Source organism: Chiloscyllium plagiosum, unplaced genomic scaffold, assembly GCF_037043375.1.
Source record: "Chiloscyllium plagiosum isolate Xiang-an unplaced genomic scaffold, Cpla_swu_hap1 HiC_scaffold_26, whole genome shotgun sequence".
Taxonomy (NCBI): Eukaryota; Metazoa; Chordata; class Chondrichthyes; order Orectolobiformes; family Hemiscylliidae; genus Chiloscyllium; species Chiloscyllium plagiosum.
In genome coordinates, this window is record NW_028270164.1 from 5628697 (window position 1) to 5646304 (window position 17608).

General features: G+C 41.3%; 1 protein-coding gene across 3 annotated transcripts in view; it reads left to right on the forward strand.

Annotated features, from left to right (window-relative positions):
- The window catches only part of LOC122563035 (suppressor of tumorigenicity 7 protein homolog), a 167422-nt gene that overhangs the window by 62680 nt on the left and 87134 nt on the right, over window positions 1-17608 (forward strand). For all 3 annotated transcript variants that reach the window (XM_043716363.2, XM_087973441.1, XM_087973440.1), the window contains exons 2-4: window positions 6434-6516; window positions 12364-12526; window positions 15044-15098. In XM_043716363.2, the coding sequence (XP_043572298.1) occupies window positions 6434-6516; window positions 12364-12526; window positions 15044-15098 (301 nt within the window). The remainder of the gene's footprint in view (window positions 1-6433; window positions 6517-12363; window positions 12527-15043; window positions 15099-17608) is intronic.

The window sequence follows — 17608 nt, forward strand, 5'->3', positions numbered from 1 at the left end:
GAACAGTAGTTTCTCAATGAACTATATAATAATTTTACAGGGATGAGTGTCCAGATAAGGCAACATACATATTGATTGGGTGACCGTTTACAATCGGCGTGTGCCAGTAGTAAAGATGAAGCCATCTGCTGTTAGACAATGAATAACTGGCTTCACATAATGAATCCTTTTCACCTTGTTAACTGACGTTACATGCAAGAACGCTACCTCATCCTGTTGAATGGCTTCACGTAGTGACTGCTTTTCCACCTTGTTAATCCATTACCCTTGCCTCCAGCACCCCATTGTTAACTGTAAGTTCTTATCTGATCTGAGTCATGCTCATCTGAACCTCTTGTTTCACAAAACTCAGAATTTGATTCTTTCCCTGCCTGCATATATCCTATACACATTTTCACTGACAACATCCTTGTAAATCGGTTTTTGAACTCTTTCAAGTTTCACAGCATCCTTCCTTTTGGAAGGAGACCAGAATTGCAATATTCCAAAAGTGGCCTAACCAACGTCCTGTGCAGCTGCAACACGACCTCCCAACTCCTGTAACCAATACTCTGACCAATAGAGGATAGCATACCAAATGCTGCCTTCACCATCCTATCTACCTGCGACTCTGCTTTCAAGGAGCAATGAACCTGCACTCCAAGATCTCTTTGTTCAGCAGCACTCCCGAGGACCTTACCACTAAGTGTATAAGTCCTGCTAAGATTTGCTTTCCCAAAATGCAGCACCTCACATTTATCTGAATTAAACTCCATCTGCCACTCCTCAGCCCATTGGCCCATCTGATCAATTGTCAGACACTTGAACAAGAGCCATGAAAATAGAGGATATGTAGTTTACGTAACTTAAACTGCCCCCCATCCTTCAAATACTCCATCCTACTCCAGCATGTACATGAAAAGTCATGATGAAGACAGATGTCAAACAATTTACCAATGCACTATGAATTGTGAAAGATAACCGGCAGGGTAGACAAAATTCTGAGGATCAAAAATCCAAACCATTAGGTGGAAAGTTTATTTTCTTATCATCAGAGTCGTCATAGCATGGGAACTGACCCTTTGAGTCCAACTCATCCATGTGGACCAAGTGTCCCATACTAAACTAGTCCCACTTGCCTTCGTTTGGCCAATATCACTCTAAATCTTTTTTATTCATGTATCCAAATATCTTTTAAATGTTGTAACTGTACCTGCATCTACCCACTTCCTCTTGCAGTTCATTCCACTCTGTGTGAAAATGTTGCCCCTCGGGTCCCTTTAAATCTTTCTCCCCTCACCTTAAAAATATGTGCCCTAGTTTTGAGCTGCATAACGCTAAGCCCTTTTTGATTTTTACTATGCTACCTTCTGTAGGGGAGTGAACGTTATTTTAAGTCGATGGTCGATTAGGTCAACTTAGGTCTGTGAGTTTGTTCGTGCTTTCTTGGTCTTTCTGCTTTTATTCCACATGAGAAATGTATGCTTCCTGTCTGCAGGCTCTAGATGTTTCTTCTCATTTCAGTGCTTGGTTATTACAGTGTCTTATATTGTGACGCAACCAATCGGGCAGTTGTCAGGCAGTATTTCCTTAACTTGAAAGGTTCTTTGTGCTGTTAAATTTTGATTCCTCAGTCTTAGTGCTTCCAAAACACCGCATTTTACACAGCTCAACAATGTGCCACACTTGTATTTCCAATCTACGAAGCTTTCCTGGTATTCTATCTGCATGTTTAGCTTTCATTCTCATTTTATTGTTCCATAAAAAGAAAATATGCAATCACTTGTGAGAGTTGTGGAAGTTTAGAGGTATTTTAATATTGGCTGCATCTGTGGCTAATGCCACAACTACTACATGTTTACAAGTAAGGCTTGCTCTGTTTGTACCTTATTTTACTGCATACAGTTAGTCCACTCAACTAAAAAAAGTTTGCACTTTGTGTAGAGGAAATGCAACCAAGTTAAAACTGGATTGATTTCTGGGATGCAAAGTTTGTTCTTCTTGGGAGTTGAGAAGAATGCAAAGTGATCTCACTGAAGTGAATCACCTTTTTCACAGAGCTGCACAGGCTTGATGGTTTCCAGTGCTGGGAGGGCTAGCATTAAGCGATTATCTCAAGGTAAAAACTGAAACTATTTGGGACTAAGATGAGAATGTTTTCACCAAGCTAGCGTGATTCTGCTTCTTTACTCAGCTATAAATACTATCTGTATTGAATGTAATGTCAGCTGAGAGTTTTTGGGTACCACGGAATTAAGTGATGTGTGAGTAGGCAGTAAAATTGACCTCGTATTGAAGATCTTTCACAATCTTGTTGAATGACGGAACAAGTCAAAGGATTGTATGGCTTACTCCTGTTCCAAACTGTTGGGTTCTTACTATGTTCTTTTTTGAGTTATTGATTGTAAAGCTCCATTCTGAAACCACAGCTGTTTCACAACCGCTTTTTAGCGAATGAACAGTTTATATTTCGCTCAGGATCTATTCGAACAGTAAGTATACAGGAGACGTAGGGCTGTGGTCTCTCAGGAAAAAGGAACCTGCACTGGCTGTTGGCATCGTTCCTCATTCTTTGATAAGAAATAATTTGTTTTGCGTCTTCGTAGAATCATAGAATGCTACAATGTGGAAACAGGCCATTTGGCCGAACAAGTCCACACTGACCCTCGAAGAGTAACCCATCCAGACCCATTCCCCTACTCTATTACTTTACATTTACCCCTGACTAATGCACCCTAACCTACACATTCCTGAACACTATGGGCAATTTAGCAAGTCACCTGACCTGCAAATATTTGAATTGGGGGAGAAAACCAGAGTACCCAGAGGAAACCCACGCAGACAGTGGGAGAATGTGCACACTCCACACAGATTGTCACCCAAGGCTGGAATTGAACCTGGATTCCTGGTGCTGTGAGGCTGCAGTGCTACCTGCTCTCACACAGAATAGTGCTCGGCTGACTGAATTGAAACCTTCTGAATTGGAATATTTTACCTCCAAAGGGCTATAGATGCCTCGTCATTGGGCGTATTCAGGGCTGACATCGCTAGATGTTTGCATTCCTAGAGAGTCAAGTTTCAAAGTGAAGTTGAGATAGAGGTTCAGCCATGATTTGGAGATGCCAGTGTTGGGCGAGGGTGTACAAAGTTAAAAATCACACAACGCCAGGTTACAGTCCAACAGGTTTCATTGGAAACACTAGCTTTCGGAGCACTGCTCCTTCATCAGGTGGTTGTGGAGTACCCACAACCACCTGATGAAGGAGCTGCGCTCCGAAAACTAGTGCTTCCAATTAAACCTGTTATACTATAACCAGGTTCAGCCATGGGCTTGTTGACTATGGAGCAGATTTGAGGCAATAAATAGCTGTTCCTGTAGGCGTTTTGACTCCAAACGTGAACAGGGTTTCTGTCCCCAAAGATGAGGCCAGACCTGCTCAGTTTCTTCAGCCTTCTCTGTTCTGATTTCTTCTTCTGTTCAGTTCCAACTACCAGTGTGTCCATTCCAGATGGAGAGGAACACCAGCTTTCTCCTTGCTTCCACTTTGGCACAAATTAAACCTTTATGATAAGTGCGCAAATAAGTGGCCACTTTGTTACCCAGGTTTTCATCAACATTTCCATAATACGCAGTCTGAAGGGAATAGACTCACTTATTGGAGTGTTGACATTCTGAAAATACTCCAGACTGTTTGACACTCAGCCAACACCCTGAAGGGAGTGATTTGCACATTAGAGAAATGTGTTTGGAGAAAGGGCATGCCAGAAGACTGAGTTATTAGGATAGTTCTTGTTCTGCATTTTTTGTGTATAGTTCCACTCTGAATACAGTATTTTAATCTGCGCGCACATAAAACTTCTGTTCTCTGACCAGTTCTCTCAAGATGCTCCATTCTTGGAGCTGAGGTGTAGTGTGTGAATTTTAAGCCAACTGGGGACAGATATGTCACTCATACACTAGTGGAAAAAATTCTGTACTTGTATAGCATTGAGGTACTAGCTTGTTCCTGCCTAGCATTGAGTTCAGCGCTGGTGGCTGCAGGTACCCACCGATTATAATACAAAAAAGGATACATTTGGGTACAAGTGCATTTAGTGAAAATTATAGGTAGGTTAGGTTGCAGACTTTGAATGAGAAAGTTTAAGCCTTGTCTTGATTTAAATTTACGTCCTTTAAATGTATTTACTTTCAAAATTGCAAAACATTCAACCAATACCTCACTGTACTCATGTTGTAGGAAAACACAAATGTTTCTGGTCTCGATAGATAGAGATTAAATAAATCCAGCTTGCTGCTCCAGGTTGCTACCTCTACAGTATCTTGTGCAATGACAGTTCTTAAAGTCCTAAGGAGTCACTGATTCTATCAGCAGACTTTTTGATGTGGAGGTGCTTTTGTTGGACTGGGGTGGAAAAAATCAGAAGTCTCATCAAACAGGTTATAGACCAACAGATTTGGAGATAGTAAGGACTGCAGATGCTGGAAGTCGAAGTTGACTAGAAGTGAATCTGGAAAGGCACAACGGGTCAGGCAGCATCAGGGGAACAGGAAAGGCACAGGGGGTCAGGCAGCATTGGAGAACCAGGAAAGTTGACTGAATGGTCCCGATATGAAACATCGACTTTCCTGCTCTTCCAATGCTGCCTGAACAGTGTGCCTTTTCCTGCTCCACTTTATAGCCCAGCAAGTTTATTTGAAATCATAAGGTTTCAGAGCGCTCCTCTTCCATCAAGTGAAGTCATTTCATTTGAAGGGGGAAGAGCGCTCCAAAACCTTGTGATTTCAACTAAAATTTTTGGACTGTAACTTAGTGTCATGTGACTTCTGACTTCAGCAGACTTAGCAGAATCTAGCAAACTTAAGCTGCTCCAGTGTATTACTGTAATTCAGTGGGTAACACTAACCTTTTGCAGTCAGAAAGATTATGGGCTGAAGTCCTCCTTGAGAGACTTGAGCAAGAAATCTAGAGTGATGTCATCCAGTAGTACTGAGTGTGTTCCACACTGTTAGGAATGTGGTCGCTAATATTAGACACCATTTGGATGTGCAAGATCCCATGGCACTCTCTTTCAAAAAAAAAAGTGCGGGGTGTGGGGTTTCTCTATTGTCCTGCCCTGTATTTAGCTGGCAACTAACCAGCAAAAATAGATAGTCTTGGTCAATATCTCAGTGCTTCTTTGCGAGAGCTTGCTGAGGTGCAAATAGGGTGCTATATTCACACTGGGTCGGATGGGGGTGGGGTGGTTAAGCTCAGTTGGCTAGACAGCTGGCAGAGTAATGCCAACATTGTGGGGTCAATTCCTGCACCAGCTGAGGTTACCATGAAGGACTCTCCTCCTTAACTTCTTCCTTTGCCTGAGATATGGTGATCTTCAGGTTAAATCACTACCAGTTGAGTCTCGCTAATGAGAGAGCAGCTTTATGCTATGAATTATGGCAATTTTAGCTTTATTATAACAGTGACTACATTTCAAAAGTACTTGCCTAGCTGTGAAGCAGTTGGGACATCTGAGGTTGTGAAAGATGCTGCAGGAATCACAGTCTGTCATTCCTTTCGCTGTGCATTGTATTCAGCATGTTTCTGACCCTGAATCTGCTTGGACTGAGGTTTGAGATTAATACCTTACTTTTGAAGTGTTTACTGAGATTACCCCCAATTAGTTATATGTACACTAAATCCATATTCCATGGTTCAATGTCAGTCAGTTGATCATATATGTTTGGAAAGAATCCTGGATTACTGAGTGAGTTTTAAAATTTATAAGGACACTAAAACGCCTATTGAAGGATCTCTACTGCCACCTTCTGATATTCTAATGTTATTGAGGATTGCAGTTGCATTTTTTTTTAAAAGATACTTTAAGGTAGTTCAGAAACAATTTATGCCTTTGACATCTTCTGCACATCCCAAAGTGCTTCAGAAACAATGTTTTATTTCTGGAGTGTAGTCACTGCTTTCTCACCAAAGTATAGCAACCGATAGCAAGGTTCCGCCAACAGCATTGTAATAAAAATTCAGTTGATTCGCTTCTTCCATGCTTGTGGGTCAAGTGTCAGAGACCGAGAAATTGCCTATTGATTTGTTAACAGTGCCACAGGATCTTTCAGCATCAACCTGGCTTAATAATATTTCATCTGAGACACCTCTTTAGACAGTACTGCACTGCCTCCATGTAACACTGCCAGCCTCTGTCATGGGCTCAGATTTCTGGAATGAACTGTGAATGCACAATTATCTGACTCTGAAATGAGAGTTCTAACTGACGTTCAGAGAATGATGAAAAAAAATGTAATTGTTAGCTGATATGAAAGTGATTTTTATTTCATCCAGTTTGGTTTTACAACAGTGACCCAAAAAAGCTGCAAGTCTATTTCCTTTGATTTTTTTGTGTGCGCGCGCTTGTGTGGCTGTCTGTTTCCTTGGTTACATGGGAATATTTTCTCTTCCTTTAGTAACTGCGTTTCTGAACACATTGACTCCAAAGTTCTATGTGGCATTAACAGGAACGTCTTCTCTCATATCAGGACTCATATTAGTAAGTATTATTCCTATATATTTGGAAAAATGTTTTTTTCATTGAATTCTAGAATTCTGTACCTGGTCACTTTACACTATTCCCTGTTGGCTGTAGTCTCCAGCAAGGAGCGATTCCCTTAGCAATTTCTCCAAAAAAACTTGTTCTTTTCAAACATGTTTCCCATTTTGTTGGAAACGGTAATCATACACGATTTATTTTATTTCTAATTCTGCTAACTCATTAGCTTATCTCCTAGATTAAATTTGATTGTGAGGTGTAGTTTTGGGTTGGAGTTGATGGGCAGATTATATTTCATCTAGTGACAAAATTGAGATGGGAGAAGTAAAATAAAAGTAGGAAGCATTTCTCACTGAAGCTTGCTTCACTATCCTCCAATAGATTGTGAATGAAAGGTGTCACTTCAGTTTTTCCAAAACTGAGATTGGTAAATTTCTGTCAGACATGGTTTTATTGGTCTAAGTCAGTATGGCATTTTCCAAACCCACAACTTCTACTATCTAGTAGGACAAGGACAGTAGGTGTATGGGAACACTATCACCTGTAAATTCCCCTCCGAGCTAATCACCATCCTGACTTGGTACAAATTGCTGTTCCTGCAGTGTCCCTGGGTCAAAGTACTGAACTCCCACCCTAACAGACTTGTGTCTGTACAATTATGAACATTTATGATATTTGGAAGCTTGAATTCTAAAGTGGAGCAGCAATTCATTACTTTTATTTTGTGTATTCAGGGAAGAATGTAGTTTAAATTTCATTTTTGAATTCAGAGAGTGGCTATGGTATGTATGAAGTTTGTTTTATATCCATCTAAATGAGGTATTTAATATCCTTGGTGGAGAATATTTCACTGCATTAACAGCAAGGGTCAGTGTGGATTTGTTGGGCCGACGGGCCTGTTTCCACACCGTTGGGGTTCTATGATTTTTGGAACCTGCCAAAAACTCCACTCCTTTCCCAATATCATCTCAAACCCACTGTCCCTGATTACTCACCACATACAATATCCGAGTGTCGTATTGAGCTTTACATTCTGTATGTTGTTTATTGCCAAGAAAACATTGACAGTCATTTATATAGAACCTGGTGCTTCGCAGGAACATTATCAAACAGACTTTGGCTCCAAGTCATGTGAGGACAAACATGTAAACCAAGAGCTTGGATTTCAAGAGCACCAGAAGAGGACAAAGAATAGAGAGGCACAGAGATTTCGGGAGGAAATTCTATGGAGTATAGGGGCTGGACAAATGAAGGCAGCTTCCCCGTCTTCACAATGCGCACTCACACACCTCCCACATTAAAACTAGGCAAAAATTCATGGATGTTTCTAGCTCTGGTGAAAAATTTTGGAAGGAGCTGTGGCTGATCCATGACTTGAAGGACCAGATTTTGCAGAAATAGTATCAGTGAAAACATCAGTGCCTGCCGTCATTATTCCTCTAAATTGGAGTGCAACTTGAGGGATTGACATGTGCGCAGTTAAACATCAATCTCTGATTTCCATGTCAGTGATCCAAATTTAATTGTTTAGAAATTAAGCTGACGAGCTGTTTATGCTCTTCATATTGCTATGAAAGCCCTTGCAAGATTGCTTATTGTTAAATAGGTTTTTAATGATTACTAAGTTCATAATTATTAGTCTTACTATTGTCGTGTCATAAGGACATTACCTCTCTTCCGGGGGGCCAAGTTTCAAGTCCCATCTGCTCCAGAGGTGTATCATAACGTGCATGAACAGATTGATAATTAGATTAGGTTCCCTACAGTGTGGAAACAGGCCCTTCAGCCCAACAAGTCCACACCGACCCTCCGAAGAGTAACCCATCCAGTCCCATTTCCCTCTGACTAATGCACCTAACACTATGGGCAATTTAGCATGGCCAATTCACCTGACCCGCACATCTTTAGACTGTGGAAGGAAACCGGAGCACCCGGAGGAAACCCACGCAGACACTGCTAAAATGCGCAAATTCCACACACACTGTCACCCGAGGCTGGAATCGAACCTGGTACCCTAGTTCTGAGAGGCAGAAGTGCTAACCACTGAGCATTAATTAAAAATATCTGTAAATGTGATTAGTCTCTTGGTCATCCAAACTTAAATATTGGTAGTTACAGGGTAAGGGTGATAGATTTCCTTCCTGAAAGGACGTTGGTAAGTCAGATAGGTTTTCAATGCCAATTGACAGAGGTAGCGAAACATGGTCATCATTTGGCCAGCTTTTTATTCCAGGTTTTTGTTGAATTCAAATTTCACCATCTGGTGTAGTGTGCTTTGAATCATGTCCCTGGAGCATTAGCTTGGGGTTCTGGATTACCAGTCCAGATATTACCACGATTAAATTGGTCTCACTTCAATGAGGTGCAAGCCACCACAGCCATTCTTTCATTTCAGGTTGAAACTAATTAGAAAGTTCTGTCTGCTGTCAGTGAGAGGTTAGATTCAGGCAGATGAAGTCACCTATCTAGTTAGAGATATTAGGTACTCAGAATACATTGTCAGAGAAGTTTAAACACAATTCTTCTCCTGAGGCCTGGTAATCATTGCAAATTTTAAACCAACCAGGAAGAGGCGCCTGTTGCCTGTAGATTGAGGCAGAGAACATAACTCTTCAGACACACTGGCTGCTCCCTTCCCCACCATGTAGCATGCTGACTGCTCAAACAGATTCATTGGAGTCATGTTTTCAAATTATCTACTTAAATTCTTCTGAAAGCAATCATGGGCTAATTGTTCCCATGAGCATTAGCTGGAGCACATTACCTCATAATTTATATAATCTTCCACAGCTATTTTAAAAAATTCACTCTTTTTAAACCATGCCAGATGCATTTTATTTCAATGGTGATGATGTACAGATTCACTGCAAAAGTCACAAGAAGCTGAAAGTTCAGCCGGTGAATCAATGCCAAGGGTGAGGAATGTGGGGCGTAACAGCGCTGGTCCCAGCTGTGATGCCCTGTCCCTCTCTAAAGCGACACTGTGTGCCCAATTCCATGGATTTACTTCAAACTCATTCACATTAATTTGTATGTGGGTTGGTGGCTTGTGAGCCCACTTTTCAGCAGTGCTGTGGGTTGTTGAAGTGGTGGAGTCCGGTGAATGAGAAAGGCAGCAGCGGCAAAAAGAAGGTTTTGTTCACTCGTAAATTGATGCAAGGAGGTTAAATACAAGCCACTGCTTACCGTTTTCTGACCTTGATAAAAGTAATGGAAATATAATGCTTAATTCTGTGACCAAATGAGGATGCAAACGAGATTTCATTTATTTTAAAAAAAAAAGCAACAGACATTTGTATTTCCAGAGTGACCTAACCTCAAGACATTTCCAAAGCTCTATGCAATCAGTAAGAAATGATTAAAGTGTAGTCATTGTTGTAGGAAATGTTGTGACCAATCTAAGCACATCTACCTCTAAATAACAGTTTGTAACAGGGCTGTTGGTGAAGGGATAATTGTTAGCGAGAATACCCTCATACCGGGTGCTCTTTAAGACTGACCTTTGTGCTTTGAGAGGGCAAGTATGGCTTCAGTTTTAACATCTGATTAAAAGACCGCACCTAAAAAAGTCCAGCCCCTCAGTGCTACACTGGGAGTGTCAGATGAATGTAGGAAATAAGAGGAGTAAAGCCCCAGGCAGGCTGTTCCAACATAGCTACAACACTGGTATCATCTAACACAGTGTAAAACTGCCCAGGTATGTCCTGCACACAAAAAGCAGAATAAATTCAACCCAGTCAATTACCATCCCATTTGGATGACTCACTAAAGTGATTGAAGGGGTCAAGACTGCTATTTAATAGCAGGAGAAAGCGAGGATTGCAGATGCTGGAGATCAGAGTGAAGAGTGTTGCTGGGAAAGCACAGGTCAGGCAGTATCCGAGGAGCAGGCGAGTCGATGTTTCAGGCATAAGCCCATCATCATTTAAGAGCACTTGCTTAGCAGCAGTCTGCTCACTGACACTCCCCTAGTCTTCTGTCAGGACCACTCAACTCTTCACGGGCTCGTTACAGCCTTGGTTCAAATGTGTACTAAAGAGCTAAATACCAGAGATGAGGTGCAAGTGAATGCCCTTGACATCAAGGTTACATTTAACAGAATCTGGCATCAAGGAAACTTAGCAAGACCAGAGACATTCAAGAGAGGAAGCCTCCCTGCTGGTCAGTGTCATTACTTAACACGTAAGATGGTTGTGATTGTTGAAGATCAGTAATTTCAGCTCCAGAATGTGTCTGCAGGAGTTCTTCAAGGTAGTGTCCTCGACTCTGGCATTTTAAAGTGTTTCATTTAGTGACCACCTCTCTATTGTAAGATCAGCAATGAGTATGCTTACTGTTTACACGATGTTCAGCACCATTTGTGACTCTTGAGATACTGAAAAGTTCATGTCCAAACGCAGCAAGACCTGAACAATGCCAAGGCTTGAGCTGACAATTAGCAAGTAACATTAGTTCCGCACAACTGCTACGTAATGATCGTCTCCAACAAGAGAGAATTGAACCATTATCTTTGACATTCAGTGCCATTGCTTCTGTTGAATTCTTCCACGATCAATGTCTTGGAACTCAGAAACTGAACTGGACTAACCATCTAAATACTGCGGCAACAAGAGCATGTCAGATGCTAGGAATTCTTGCTGTGAGAAACTCACCTCCAGTATCTTCAAAGCCTGTCTACCACCTACAAAATTCAAGTCAGAATGTAATGGAATATTCATTGGTCTGGATGGATGCAGTTACAACTGCAGTCAAGAAAGTTGACACCATCCAGGACAAAGCCGACTTGAATGGCACTACACCCACAAACAATCACTCCTTATGCTACGGCTCAATGGCAGCAGCATCTCCCATAGATATGCATTGCTGAAATACACCAAGGTTCCTAAGACAGTGCCTTCCAAACCGGTGATCCCTTATGTCTAAAAGGACAAGTGCAGCAGATACATGGGAATACCATCATTTGCAAGTTCCTCTCAAAGCCACTCACCATCCTGAGTTGGAAAGAAGTGCCATTCCTTTAGTGTTGCTGGGTCAAAATCCTGGAACCCAGTCTCTAACAGCATTGTGGGTCTACCCACAACTAACAGATTGCAGTGGTTTAAGGAGGCAGCTCACTGCTACCTTTTTAAGGGCAAATAGGGATGGACAGTAAATGCTGTCTCAACCACTGAAACCAATATCCCTTGAATGAATAAAAAAAAGCCCTCAAACTACTCCACCATTTAACCAGATGATGCCTAATCCTCTACCTCCGTGCTATTATCCTGCATTATTCCCAAATCCTCTGATACCTTTTTCTAGTACTCTGTCAATCTCTGTTGTGAATATCCAAATTCCCTCCTGGAGGTAGAGATTTCATCCTGTTGAGTGAAGAAATCCCTGTTTATCTCCATCTGAAATGACCTACTTCATAGTTCTCTGGTTCTAGACCCACTCCAGCTGGGGAAATATCCACCATCCATCCAGTGGAGCCCTGTAAGAATTCTGTACGCTTCCGTGAGATCACCTAAACCTTTGAGAACAAAGGGCAATTCCACCATCTCTAGACCCAGCTTGATGAACTGTCATTGCATTTCTTTGTGGCATGTGCATCCTTCCTTGAATAAGGAGACCAAAATTGAATACAGTATGCCAGATGAGATTTCACCACTGTTCTATACAGTTGCAATCTGGGTTAAGTGCTCTGGAGTATAGTTTGAATCCTGTTCTGCATCTGAGGTGACAGAGCCAGAACTGATAAATTTGCATTTACTGTGCAGAATGAGTCTGTTTTGTTGTCGTATGGAGGAAGAATAATCATTTCCAGTAATATTTTTCGGACCCTGTATATCTGCTTTCCTGTTTCAGATATTTGAGTGGTGGTATTTTCGAAAGTACGGCACATCATTCATTGAGCAAGTCTCCGTGAGCCACTTGCGGCCACTGCTTGGCGCGGTGGATAATAATCTGCCTTCGGTTAATTTTACTGCCAGCAATGGAGAAGCTGAATCGAACAGGCAAAATGTGTCAGGTAATTCCTTCTGTTGATATTCTTGATCATGTTGATTTTCAAGTAGCATGCTCTATCTATTATGACTTCCAATTTGCAAATGTAAGTTAGTGATATCTTCCCAAATTTTGTGTACCAAAGTTATAAACTGTATTCAGGTGGAGTCTCGTTCTCATAATTAAAAACAACATACTGCAGATGCTGGAAATCTGAAACAAAAATAGAATGCTGGAGAAACTCAGCAGGTCTGCAACATCTGTGAAGAGAGAAACAGATTTGCTGCTTAACCCAGACTCCATACAATTTTCAGTCTGGATTAAGTACTCCAGTCTGTGGACTGGCTTGAACCCTTATCTTTCTGAATCTGGATTTGATAAAGCTACCACTGATGCCTTTGCACGTGTGTGTAAAATAAATGGAGTTCTGAAGAACAGTTACATCTCACTCAAAAAAGGCTAAATGTCTCTCTCCACAAACACAGTCAAACCTGAATTTTTCTAGTAGTTTGTTTTGAATTCTGCACCTAAAGAGAACATTTTTGATGGCAACTACTTTTAGTTAAATTTAGAAATAGCAAACTTTGAATAGTATGTAACCATATACCTGGATTAGAGATAACTGAAGGTGAAGTAATGTTACTTCATCTATTTTGTTATTGAAATTAAATATGCTGTTATACCCAAAATGCCTTATATTACCAGATCTATCTGTCCAGTTAATTTCAGATGTTTTGCTCCAGTGGACTTCACATTGAATTATTCCCTGGTTTAGTCCCTTTAGTGAGGTGGTTACACCTGGCTCCCACTCTGCCTTGGCCCCTGATTCCCTGCCCTGTCCCTCTACCTGGAAGGACAAGGAGGTGTGGTTAGACAAACAGGAGGCTGGGAAGAACAAGGCAAACCAGGCACCAGCTCAACTTCTCCACCTCCTGATGCTGCCTGGCTTGCTGTGTTCTTCCAGCCTCCCATTTGTCTACTTTGGATTCCAGCATCTGCAGTTTTTTTTAAATCCCTAAGGACACGTGGGAAATTGGAAAAGTCCTGGTTTATTTTAATTTCGCATTGACTATTGAAACAGAAAATTATTTTCAAAGCTTGCTTTTGGAGAGATGGTAATTAATATTTAAGGGCAATCAAGAGAGGGGTATTTAAATAGAGTTTATGGAGCTTCCTATTAGTGCAGTCTTGATAGGCTGAATGGCCAGTTTCTCTGCTCTTCACAACTATTTGTTAACCCTGTCCATCAAAGGACCGATACACTGTTAGATGAACTTTTACTTTTGCTTTTATTTTTGTTTCTGCCTCTTTCAAAACAAATAATGCATGAATTGTGTGAAATTATACCTGTATACTGGGATTCCGGTCACCGAATCGGATAATGTACTCTGGTGTGAATTTTACCATTGAAAAAGACATGAGGTTTCTGTCATTATAAAGTGCTTTTAACCATGACTAAGATGTGAATAGGGGAGCCAACATGCACTTAGCTGTTTGTGCAGTGTATATTGCAGCTCTTGAACATGAGTACTGGAGGAGACATTCTGTTCCTAAAACAATTGTTGATGTCACATGTTGGTTTTTGGCATCAATCCATGGAACAACCTTAGCAAGCATTAGTTTAAGTACTCGGATGAGATTTATTGAACAAGGACACTCAGCAAGCAAAGTGTCAAAGCTTCTGAAAGATATGATTGATTATGGATCTACTGGCATAAAATAGACTGCTTGGAGTTTGAAAAATCGATTGAATGGCCAAGCTGTAACTTTTAAGCTGTTGAATCAATCTGCCTGCTTATGACCTTAAGTACATTTTCTGTCCTCGTTTGTTAATCTTCTCTCAGGGAGTGCAAAGTGGCAATCAGGCAGACCTGTTTTCAGCTCTCCATCAGTATCGTCACTTTTACCTCCTCTTCCTGTTTGAAAGAAATGACGAAGCCTTGAGAAATTGACGTCTTGTCATGGAGATGAGATGAGAAGCTCAGTTTTGTGGCTGTTGTCCTTTTTAAGATGATCACTGCATTTTTTCTAATAATTGCTGGAATAAGGAACCTTTAAAGTTTTCTAACAAATTAATAGAACTGAGGTTGAATTGTTTGTCCATTGAATGTACACCTGTACTGTGCTTACTTTGACACTTGATGAATACCAGACCGACCAAGATACAGTGATCATTAGCATTCTAAAACCTCGTTATGCATTTTGTCTGTTTTTGTCATTGTGCTTTTGTGAATATTTAGTGACGTTAAAGGTGCTATGGAAATTGTTTTTATGACTAAGGCGCTTCTGTCCATTTAGACATTGGACTACATTTGACCAAATTCTAGTCACATTGGGCCCTTGCGTCATCAGAGAAATTAGGTTTTCATCTGATAGGAGCTGGATTTCAACTCAAATTTTAGTGATGGAAAGTTCATCTGCTGCTCTGGCCAATCACGGCTGGAGATATTTTTAAGAACTACAATTATAAGCACCTTGGACTAATTTCTAGCCCAACATTTTATTCTTTTATCATGCAACATCTCAAAATTTGTATTGGCAGAATGTAAGGTGTGGCGAAACCCACTGAATCTCTTCAGGGGAGCAGAGTACAGCAGGTATGTGTTCTGGTAATTATGTCCAAGTAAATTAAGCCTGCACAGGTGTTGAGTCGGGGAAGCATGAGAAAAAGAGGTTTAAATTAACACAACTTCAAACTGCTAAAACATTCCCAAAGAGTTAATTGGAGTTCAGGTCCAAGCTTGGATTGTGTACAAAAAGGAAGATTGTTGTTTTGTTTATTTAACAATGCAAGTTAACGTGGATGTGGTTGCTCACGGTATCAAGCCTATTGCAAATATTGAAAGAGCATAACTGCATAATTTAATGTCAGTAATGGGGTTCTTGCCAGATAGAGTTGTACAGCACAGAAACAGACCCTTTGGCCCAACTCGTCCATGCTAACCAGATGTCCTGAATTAAGGTAGTCCCACTTCCACCATTTGGCCCATATCTCTCTCAACCCTTCCTATTCATGTACCAATCCAGATGCCTTTTAGATGTTGTAATCATACCAGCCTCCTCCACTTCCTTTGGCAGTTCATTCCATAAACGCACCACCCTCTGTGTGAAATCGTAGCCCCTTTGGTCCTTTTAAGTCTTTCCCCTCTCACCTTAAACCTACGCCCTCTAGTTTTGGACTGCTCTCCCCTGGGGAGAAAGATCTTGGGCTATTCATCCCATCCATGCCCCTCATGATTTTATAAACCTCTACGAGGTCACCCCTCAGCCTCTGATGCTCCAGGGAAAATAGCTCCAGCCTATTCAGCCTCTCCCTATAGCTTAAACCCTCCAACCTTGGCAACATCCTTGTAAATCTTCTCTGCACCTTTTCACGTCTTTCCTATAGAAGGGTGACTAGCGTTGAATGTAGTATTCTAAAAGTGGCTTAATCAATATCCTGTACAGTTGCAGCATAACCTCCCAATTCCTAGATTCAATGGATCATGCATTTTATATTCGAACCCGTTATCATGGGTTGAACTGTGCAGCAGCGTGCTTTCCATGGAATGAAGGAACCCAGAATCAGAAGTCCTCCCCCTCGCTGTTGAAGCTGGTAGCCAGTGGCAGTGGCATTAGGGCAGCAGTGACTCTTGCAACCACTCAAAATTCAAGATATTGCTGAGGGATCCAAGCTTCTGATCAATGATGTGGGTTTGGGAAAAGGTTAGTGAGATGCAGATTGTAGAGGAAGGGTGTGATTCTCAGCAACCCCCTTTCCACACGCAACCTGATGCTGGGGAATCAGTTATTGAGTGCCTTTGAATGAGGGACATCTTGTAGAAACCTGTGAGCAACCCCAACAAGATTTGCTTTCCAGATTTGTTGCATGACAAATGCCCAACCTGCTACTCTGGCTTTACCCGAATTGCGGTTGGGAGCAGGGTGAGGCCTTTAAGTGGGCATTAATTGTTAACCTAAGGGCCTGAATTTCAGAGGCAGTCAAAGAACCTTCCTGCTATATGGAAAGGAGTTTGGGAAGCAGCAGGGGCCAAGTAACTACCCTCTGACCCAATTAATTGACCCTTCACCACAAAATATGCTGTGCTAGAGGGCGTTAAATTCTGCTTCAGAAGCTTCGTATGAAAAAACGAAACCGTCCACTTTGGCATGACAAATTAAAAGCATATTATATAGAAGGTGAGAGGTTGCAGGGCTCTGAGGTGCAGAGGGATCTGGGTCTCCCTGTGCATTAATCACAAAAGTCCATTATGTTGGAACAAGTAATTAGAAAAACTATTAAAATGTTATAATTTATTTGCAAGGGAAATTTAATACGAAAATATGCTTCAGTGATCAGATCAGAGGGAATAGGAGCGGGTAGGCCATTCGGCCCCTCGAGCCAGCTCCGCCATTCAGTAGGATCATGGGTTCTGACATTGCTCATATCCACCTTCCTGTAACAGCGTCACATCCGGAATACTATTGGTCACTTTCTTTAAGGAAGTAAATGTGTTGGCAACAGCTCAGAGAAGGTTTGCAAGATTCATATGGAATGGGCATGTTGTCTTATGACAAAAGTTACACAGGCTAGGTTTGTATCCCACCGAGCCGAGATGAGTAAGGCAGGTTAATTGAACCATACAAGATCCTGAGGTATCTTGACAGGTTGCATGGGGAGAGGATGTTTTCTTTTTCAGAGAATCTGCAACTAAGGGTTGCTGTTTGTAAATAAGGGGTCACACATTTAAAACAGACATGAGTTGAAATTGTTTCTCTGAAGACCATGTCTTTGGAACTAATCCTGAAGAGGAAGTAGAAGCACATTCTTTGAAGAATTTTAAGGTGGATGGATTTTTGTTATGCAACAGAGTGAAAGGTTACCATGGAAAGTAGGAATGTCCATTTGAGGTTACAATCAGATCAGTCATGGCCTGATTAATTAGCAGATCGAAGGCTGATAGCCTACTCCTGTTTCTTGATTGTGAACATACAAACAGGAAGGTGAGCCTTCCCCTATTCCTAAAAATTCCTCGCGTTGCACTTGTAAGAGTTTTGACCATGAATCGACCAGCAACCCACTGTGGAACAGATACAATCAAACCATGAATTTAAAAACTGTTCAGTG